Here is a 9,408-nt window from a genome sequence, read left to right on the forward strand (position 1 = left end):
CCCCGGGATGGGATGGGATGTGGAGAAACCAGGGCAGTTCTCAGCACAGTACAGTTTGGAGCCTGTACACGTGAAAAGGGGGGAGAGTCGTCCCGCAGGGGCGGGGGAGGGGAGGAGAGTAGGGAGAGAGCTTTAGGTTCCCTGACCCCCCACCTGGACTCAACCCTGGGGTTCAACTGGCCTGCTGGCGGGCAGGGGCGGGGCACCGCCGGCCTCTTTAGCCCTGCTGGGGGTTGGGGGGGCGGGTCCCCCGGGAACTGCTCCTCCCGCGCGCCGCAGCTTTAAGAGGCTGCTCGGCGGTAGCGAGCGGGGCCGGAGCCGCAGCCGGAGCCATCGGAACTCAGCGGAACAGGCAGGTGCACGGCTGCGGGGACAGCAGCGGCATGACCGGCCACCACGGCTGGGGCTACGGCCAGAACGACGGTAGGTACAGACCCCGCCGGCCCCGACCCTCCGGATCTAACCCCCGACCCTCGAGCCCAGTCGGATTTCCCGGACCCGCAAGCCCCCCACCCTCCGGGCCGGACGGGTACCCCCATCTGGTCCAGTCCCCAGAACCCAGGCCACCTGCCCGGCCAGAGCCCTGGCTCCCCGGCTCCTTGCCCAAAGTCCGCGCTGTGACCCGGCCGGCCCCGCCGCCAGCGAGGCACCCGGCGGCTGAGACCGCGTCCTGCCGCCTCCTCCGCGCAGCCCCTGACTGCCTTGCTCGCCCGGACCTGGGCCCCGACACTCACTCACCCGTGGCGGGCACTGGGGGTGGAGGTGGCCCCGGGCAGCGGGGGGCGGTCGGGGCGGAGCGCTGTGCGCGGGTGTCTGTGCGGGGAGCGCGCACGGCGTGTGTGCGGGGACCTCCCCGGAGCCGGGCTCTGCTGGACAAGGGCGCGGTGTCCCCGGGAGAGTTTCCCCGCGGAAGTGTCAGAGCTTTTTTGTTGCCAGGTATGTGAGGGAAGGGGGATTTTGGGGTGCACGCGTGTGTCTGGGTGTCTACATCGAGCAGGGTGTCTGAGCACGTCCTGGTGTGAAGCGTGGGAGCGCGTGGCCCACATCAGCCTCCTACCTGGGAAAATAGCTCCCTGATCCTGCCTCAGTTTCCTTAGGATGCAGAGGAAGGGAGAAGAGGCAGAGGCGAGAGCCAGATGGCTTGAATATGGGTCCGGGGCAGGTCAGTTACCTTTTGGGCTATTTTTTACCAAGCTGGGATGGGGGTGTGGGGTAAGGGCTCCCCCTTTTCTGTCAGGTGAACAATGAAGACCCAAGATCCATGTTGCCAGAGGAAACCCCAAGCAGGGTAGGTGGATGTGGGGAGACAGGGAAGTGCTGGTGAAAGGAACACTCCTCATCTCCCCTTTTTTAGAGAGAGACGTCACTCTTAGAGGGATTGGGGGGGGTCCCGGGCTAGTCTCAGGGTTAGGAGGTTGCAGTGGGACAGAGGGAGCTAGGGAGGTGCTGTGATGTGTCTGGCTCCCTCTGGGACACAGGAGCATACTTTGGAGGGGAGCCCCCCAGATCTGGCCATGAAAAAGCTAGAGACATTCAGAAAAAGGCAACAGAGACCAGCAGAGCTGGAGAGAGAGGCAGAGAAGGGGCAGGTTGGCAGAAACCATAGATCATCTTCCCTCCAGCACCTGCTCTGGGTGCTTCCTCCAGAGTCAGAGGCCCCGGACTATATCCTTCTGCTAGCCCTGCCCACCAGCTCTGAGCAAACAGTATCCTATATGGCCTGCCCCATGGGCCTGTCACCCTCAGGCCACTGCCCCTCACCCAGCCAGACCTGGGTCATTCAATCTAGGGGCAACAAGGGAGGGAAGGATGGAGGATAGAGGTGCGGGCATGCTGCATGCTCGCAGGACTTCAAAAATAACCCAGTGGGTCTGGGCCACGATTCTGAGTCATCCATTGGGGACACAGCTCTGTCGGCACCTGCTGCTGTTTTCTCAGGAAAACTTAAGAAGCCAAAAACGGGGAGAAGCACCAGCCGGCAATAGCTCTAAAAATAGGTTGCATCTCAGGATGTTCCCCAGGGAGATGCCGAGCCTCTCGGCTGCAGATGGAGCCTCTGGGAGGCAGGTGGTGGGCGCTCGTGGGTGTGCACGCAGGTGTGTGTGTGTGTATGTGCTTGCACGAGCATGTGTTTTGCTGTAGTCTTTTATTGCAGACCTGGTTTTGCAACAGGGGTGTTTGTGTATGATGGTGTATATGCGTGTGTCAGGTGTAGTGGGCAGGACCGTATGTGTGTTTGTACACGTGTATGTGGCTGGGCCCGGCCACTCTGGGCCTGGTGAACCCAGGAAACTGTGCACATATGTGTGCACACATGAAAATCTCTACAGATCTGTAGGCATATGCCAGAGGAGAGCAACTGGGGCTGCCCATGCACATGCTGTATGTCTATACCCGTATCCAAGTTTGTGTGTGTGTGTGTGTGTGCGCGCACACACGCGCATGTGTGTGTACATGAATGGTCCTCAGTTCTCTCATCTATGAAATGGGGATCACACTGGTTTCTGCTTCACAATGTGGTTGAGGAGCAAGCGCATGTCACAGAGCCAAAGCTAAGATGACTTTGGCTTTTGTTATTGTTATCACAAACACCAACACAAACGTGCTCAAGGTGTGGGAAGTAGGCCAGATACCTGGTAGGGTCAGGTCAGGGTTTTCAGAGGCCTGAGGCCCTCTGTGAGCATGTACTGGGAGTTGGGGAGGAGTCACTGCCTAGAGCCGCCCCTGTGCTTGTGGCTATATTGTGCTGCCTTCCATGAATTACCTCTCTGGGCCTCCTATCACCTCTGGGAGGAGAGTTTTCATGAGGCCATTTTGCAGAAAGGAAATGGAGGCAGAGAGGGATGTGGCAGAGCTGGGACTGGAGCTCCAAAGCAGGGGCTGACATCTGAAGGGATACTGGGATACCATTCCCCAGGGGCGTCCTCGGCCTGCAGCCCAGAGATCCAGGCCAGCCCGAGCCCTTGCCCTCTCCCCATCTGCAGGCCCCTCACAGTGGCACAAGCTGTATCCCATTGCCCAGGGAGACCGCCAGACCAATCAATATTGTGTCCAGCCAGGCTGTGTACTCGCCCAGCCTGAAGCCACTGGAGCTTTCCTATGAGGCCTGCATATCCCTCAGCATTGCCAACAATGGGCACTCTGTCCAGGTGGACTTCAATGACAGTGATGACCGAACTGGTAAGTGGCCCTTGCCAGAGGCTGGCCCCCCTCCCGCTGGGGTCCTCACCCTGCGTGGGGCAGGCTCAGGAAGGGCAGGACGCTGTGGTGGGGAAGGAAGGCACCACCTCTCACCAGCTAAGAAGCCTTGGGCTGAGTCTCAGTCTCCTTATGCATACAATGGCAGCAATAAGGCCCTCTTTTCCTCTCCGGGGTCATAGAGAGGAAAAATGAAAAACTGAAGTGATGTTTGTAGTGCTGGCATACAGCAGATGCTCAAGAAATGTGAATTCCCTTCCTTCTCTTCCATTTACTATGTTAGGTCAGGTTTGTTTTCACTCCAGGCCCTGTCACTGACCTGCTGTGTGGCCTAAGGCCAAACCCTCCTCCCTGTGTGATCTGGCCAAGCCCAGAGAGAGAAGGGAGCTAAAGTGTTCTGTGTGCCAGGTCCTTTGCTAAGGTCTTAGGCGGCTCTTTTATTCCTCTAAAGAACCCACCTCTAAGATGGGCAAGCAGAGACTCAATGAGTGGGGGAGTGCCAAAATCAGCCTGGTCCAACTCCGAAGGTCTGGTCTCCAGCCACAACCTCAAGATTCCAACCAGCTTGGGCCGGAGAAAGACCAGCAAGAACTTATGACATCTGTTTACCCTGGGTTGAGAGTCCAGATTCTTTCATAATAAATTCCTAGGCAGAAGCCTCAGGAGTGTTCCTCAGTGAAGAGATTTTATCCTTATGAACAGGCCTATGAGGGGTAGAGTAGAGCAAGGAGGGAAGCTGCTGGAGTTTCTTGTGTAAGGAAGTAACTTGTATTCTGCCCCTCTCCACCTCTCCCCACATACACAATGAAAGCACACAAGGGACCTTAAGTTTCAAGCAGAAAATCAAAAAGGAGAGAAGAGGAGGGAAGCCAGAGAAGAGTGATCTTAGTTGCTTAGCCCTGAGTTCCCTAGTAGGCTAGGAAAAAAGGGAAAGAGGACCAGCTATAGTTCTTGTTGCAGAAGGGAAGAAATCTAGCAGATCCTCAGAAGAGAGACAACACTTCCTAGTACTGAATTTTTAATTAAGTCTCTCACCCAGAGCTTTGGGGAGTGACATGGGGCTCTTGATGACCCTAAGTGACAGTTTATAAAGGATCAGTTTTCATAGGACTGTACCTTCTAACAGCCTTCAGAAGGCATTGAGGGTTCAATTCAGACCTCAGTAGCTTAGTGAAGGCCATTGTTGTCAGGAAGTGGGGAGGAAGTCCAAGGGGTCACGCCTCTGGATCACTGATCCAGTGGCTTACTTTGAGGCCTGGCTGGGGCTCCCTCTCCTACCAGAATACCCAGGCTTAAGGGGGCAGGGAGTCAGCAGAAAGAGAGTGGGCTTTGGAGTGGGACCGTTGGGGCTCTGCCACTCACCAGCTGTGTGATTTTGGGCAGGACACCTGCTTTTCCAAGCCTCAGCCATACATCTGTCCAACAGGGGTAATAATATATTCCTCTCAAGGACACTATGGGGGTTGATGCCAGCAGAGTGCTCAATACACGGTGAATGCACAGTGAATGATAGTATGTTCTAGAGTCAGGACAGAGAGAGAGGGCTAAAAGTGCCAAGCTCAAGGGGTTAGGTAGGGAACTTACTCCCTGAAAGACCATACCGCAGCATCCCAGGTGGGGCATGCTCTGAGGGAGCTCAGCCTGCAGGCCCTGCTGCTCCTGCTTCCCCAGAACAGGACAGCCTGATCGGGCCCCTGTCATGGCCACCCTCCCAGATTCCCTTTGTCAACCCTCCAGCAATGCTATGGACAGACCCTGCTTGTCAGATAAGGCCAGGGAGCAAGGAAGGGCCTTTGGACTATTCGGTCATTCTCCTCCTCATAGGCCCACAAGGGGCAAGGCCCTGCCCTGGTCACCCATCCTGGAGGGGCCTCAGAGTGGAACTGCCTAGGGCCGTCACCTGATCCAGGGGCTCACATTCAGGCCTCACTGGGGCTCCCTCTACTGCCAGATCCCTTTCACCTGGAAATTCAATCCGTCCCCGGAGGCCTTGTGCATGGCCCCAGCTCACCAGGTATCAGGATGAGAAAGTCACAAAACCAGCAGAAGTAGGGACCTCCCAAGAGGCCACGGGAGATGGCCTGGGCCTGGCCATCGGAGTATGGACCTGCAGGAGCTGGTCTCTGGACAACAACAGGTCCTGAGACCGCTCAAGATTCTAGGGAGACAGTGTGATCTGGTGAATAGGGTCTGGGGCTCTGGACTTACAAAGGAGATACAGGCTTATATCCTAGCTCAGTGCCTTTCTTTGTGACCTTAGGCAAATGCCTTGCCCTTTCTGTGCCTCATTTTCCTCCATTATAAGATAGAGATAACAATAGGTTCTGTCCCTCATGACTTCTATTAGGCTTCTAGAAGGACCCAACAAAAGAATCCTTCCAACCTAGCCCTGGGTCAGGGATCCAGACACAAGAGGCCTCTTGTTAGTGGTAATGGGGGCATGGGAGACAAGGTCCCAGCTTCCATGCAAAAGTGGGTGGGAATGGGGAGGACGGCCAAGTGGACTGGTGTACTCTATCACTACCTCTGCCACCTGCAGGAGGCCAAGATTTCCACCCTGGCCCTGTTAAGGGCCCAGGGGACTAGGTGAGGAAGGACCCAAGCCTAGTTAGCCCAATGAATTTTCCAAATGAAACCTTTCTCCCCCTCCTGGACACTGGCCTGGTCCTGGCAACACCACCTGCTGGGCCGTGTGGGATCTCTCACATCAATTACTACACACCCCACTTCTTCCTGCAGTGGTGACTGGGGGGCCCTTGGATGGGCCGTACCGGCTCAAGCAGTTCCATTTCCACTGGGGCAAGAAGCACAGTGTGGGCTCAGAGCACACGGTAGATGGCAAGTCATTCCCCAGCGAGGTAAGGGCCCTCTATCTAAATCCCTTTACTGTTTGGGGAAGGACAGGAGAGTCAGGGACTTGATGGGTGCCTGGTGTGGGATTCTGGAGAGGGTGAGGAGGAGCACCCAGGGGGTTTGGGAGAAACACCTTCCACCTGCCCCCAGGACAGGGTCTTCCACCTGAACTCTGTCCACGGATATCCTGGTCTGTGTGTCCAGAAGGAGTCTTCTGAAGGACAAGTCCAGTCCCACCATACACTTGCTAACAGCCCTTTAAAGACTGAGCCTGGCATTCGAGGCCCCAAACGTAGTGGCTTTGCCTGGCCTCATCTTTTCCTGACGTCTCCCTGTATTGGCCGGCGTGTGATGACTCTCCTGTCCACACCCAGCTCTTTCCAACCTCCAGGCTTTCGCCTCTGCTATTCGCTCTGCCTGGGGTACCTTTCCCCCAGGCTCCATCTGATAACCCTCTACCTATTCTTCAAACTCAGCTGCAGGTACCGCCTCCTCCAAGATGTGTCTACTTCCCAGTTCACTGAGGGCAGGGCCTGAGCCAGATTCCTCTTTGGGTCACCTGGGGCTCAGGAAAGTGTTGGGTCCAGAGCAGTGTGGATGCTATCCGCGACCACTGGAGGCTCCACTGGGGGCTCTTCTGGGCCCTCCCAGAGGCCTGGGAAGTTTAACAGCCTTACCCCTCTTGCAGAGGGGCCAGGAGTCCAGCGGGAGTGAGGGAAGCCTGGCTCTGAGTGCCCATGGCCCCTTGGAGGCGCTAAGCACTGGCCTTGCCCCTATAGCTGCACCTTGTTCATTGGAACGCCAAGAAATACAGCACGTTTGGGGAGGCAGCCTCAGCACCTGATGGCCTGGCTGTGGTTGGGGTCTTCTTGGAGGTAAGGGGTGGTTACTGGGGCCAAGAGGGCACGGGAAGCCTGGCACTGCCCCTCATTTCAAACGTGGTGGGTACTGGGCTTACACTACCCTTTCACTGACAGACAGGGGATGAGCACCCCAGCATGAACCGTCTGACAGATGCACTCTACATGGTTCGGTTTAAGGTGAGACCGGGGCTCCATACCCCTGACCCAGAGCAGCCTGGCGGGAGGGAGGAAGAGGCTGGAGCAGAGAGTGTGCCCAACCACTGCTCTGATCTGACAGCAAACCCCCGCTGAGATGAAGGGTACAGGTTAGCAGCTACAGTGCCCTGCAAATAACTCCTCTTCACCGGAGTCAGTGGCTGCATGGAACGCCCAGCACACCACCTGGTTGGGTACAGGATTGGTAAGATGCTTGTGGTGTCAATGGCCATCCTACAGGCAGCTAAGGGCAGTTGAAGGAAATGGCGGAGAGAGAATACGGAGACCAGAGAGCTCTAGGAGCCACAGCTTTTACATACTGGCAAACAGGTGGACAGGGCCCAGGCCGGACTGGAAGATGGCATCTGGTATCACAGACCTATGCCCACATTTGCATCATTGGGCCAAGGAGAAGCCTAAATCCCGCTGACAGGAAAGAGCGGGGAGGATGCTGGTCTGGTCCTAGCAGCAGGTCTGTGCTGATTCCTGGGTTTGCCTGCCCTGCCCCAGGGAACCAAGGCCCAGTTCAGCTGCTTCAACCCCAAGTGCCTCCTGCCTGCCAGCCGGCACTACTGGACCTACCCGGGCTCCCTGACGACACCCCCACTGAGTGAGAGTGTCACCTGGATCGTGCTCCGGGAACCTATCAGCATCTCTGAGAGGCAGGTGAGTTCTTCCAGAGTACTGGGTGGGATGGGAGGATATGGCACTCAGGGCCCATCCCAGGGAGTGCGACTCTCCCAACCAGCAAGCTACAGCTTATGGTCCCATCATCAAGGCTCCCATCTTTTGCTAATAAATATTTAGATTTTTTTTTTTTAAGTAGGCTCCATGCCCAAAATGGGGTTTGAACTCATGACCCTGAGATCAAGAGTTGGATGCTCTACGGACTGAGCCAGCCGGGCACTTGCCCCCCCCAACCTTTTTTTTTTTTTAACATTTAGATTCTTGGTTGGGAGTTCGCTTGGTTGTTAGTCATTAGGACCTAACCACAGGCTGAGAGGGGAGATCCCTGGAGCCTAGGACCACCCCTACTGTGTTAGAATCTGAATCCTGCATTTGTTGATAAGTGATAGCTAGATGGAATTGGAACTGGAGCTAGGTGGAACAGGGTCCAGGTTCAGAGGCCTTTTAGTGGGTGAATAACTGAGCTCAGGATCCCAAAGAGAGAACGAGTGGGGAGGAGTAGGGACAGGACCTAGGAGCAAGAGGAGGGAGAGGTGGAGCTCATTGGCAAGGTCAGACGCTGTGTCTGGGATCAGAGAGGACCACAGCACCCCCATTCTGCCCTGAGTATCTCTTCCGCCTTCTCAAGATGGAAAAGTTCCGGAGCCTGCTTTTCACCTCAGAGGACGATGAGAGGATCCACATGGTGAACAACTTCCGGCCGCCACAGCCACTGAAGGGCCGTGTGGTCAAGGCCTCTTTCCGGGCTTGAGCCACCCGCCTGCCCAGCCGGCCACTACAGCACCATTTTCCCAAGGGCTTCCACGTCAGCAGACACCAAACCATCCGAGGCTCCCTGCCTGGGGGGTACTGTGGACCCCCTCTTCAGCTGGCTTGCTCCTTGGCCACCCTGGAGGATTCTTGATGGGACCCTCAAGTCAGGGGACACCCTTCAGCTGGGGACAGGAAGGACAGGCGCTGAGCATGGTCCAAGCCTGAGGCTGCCTCTGCTCTCCAAGACCCAAAGGCCCCTGGGAATCTCTTCCTGTCTTCCCCACTGGCAGTGGCAGTAGCCCCACCCTGAGCTCACACTGTGACGGACGAGACCGAGCACTCTGGGGCAGGCAGCTGGCATTGCCAGAAAGACTCAAGCAATAATTAGAGGTGGGCAGGGCTGCCCTCTCAGCGTTACCTCTTCTGCAGGCCTCTGCCATGCACGCACCTCACTGCCGGGCCATTAAAATCAGCACCCAGCCTGCTGGAGATGACATGGCCTTTTCCCTCCAGCCACCTGCTGCCAAGGGCAGACACTGGCTACAGCTTCTGTAGTATCTTCCCTCATCACCACCCAGCCACCAAAGCCACCTACATGACAATCCATCCATGCAATGATTAATAAACTCATGTATTCATGCAACAAATGCCCACTGAGTGCCTGTGCTATATCAAGGACTGTTCTAGGCGTTGGAGGAACTGACAGTGGTAAGTCAAGCAGAGTATGCGGGGAGGGACAAGGGAACTGAGCGGGTGAGGGTTACATAGAGGGCAGGGCAGGGGCCATGGGAGCAGAGGCCTACCTCATCTGCTGAAGAAAATGAAATTCCAGCCAGTATTCCAAGGCAGAGAGAAGGGG

At 56.4% G+C, this 9,408-nt stretch overlaps 1 protein-coding gene across 1 annotated transcript; it reads left to right on the forward strand.

The window, feature by feature from the left end:
* The first annotated feature begins 256 nt into the window (after nucleotides 1-256).
* On the forward strand, nucleotides 257-9,181 carry CA7 (carbonic anhydrase 7). Its single transcript, XM_034638792.1, has 8 exons — nucleotides 257-423; nucleotides 1,089-1,162; nucleotides 2,985-3,180; nucleotides 5,938-6,056; nucleotides 6,831-6,926; nucleotides 7,029-7,091; nucleotides 7,620-7,775; nucleotides 8,425-9,181. The coding sequence occupies exons 1-8, from the start codon at nucleotides 384-386 to the stop codon at nucleotides 8,545-8,547; spliced, it is 867 nt and encodes a 288-aa protein (XP_034494683.1). The 5' UTR covers nucleotides 257-383; the 3' UTR covers nucleotides 8,548-9,181.
* Nucleotides 9,182-9,408: the final 227 nt, after the last annotated feature.

This window comes from Ailuropoda melanoleuca, chromosome 12 (assembly GCF_002007445.2).
Source record: "Ailuropoda melanoleuca isolate Jingjing chromosome 12, ASM200744v2, whole genome shotgun sequence".
In the NCBI taxonomy this organism is placed as follows: Eukaryota; Metazoa; Chordata; class Mammalia; order Carnivora; family Ursidae; genus Ailuropoda; species Ailuropoda melanoleuca.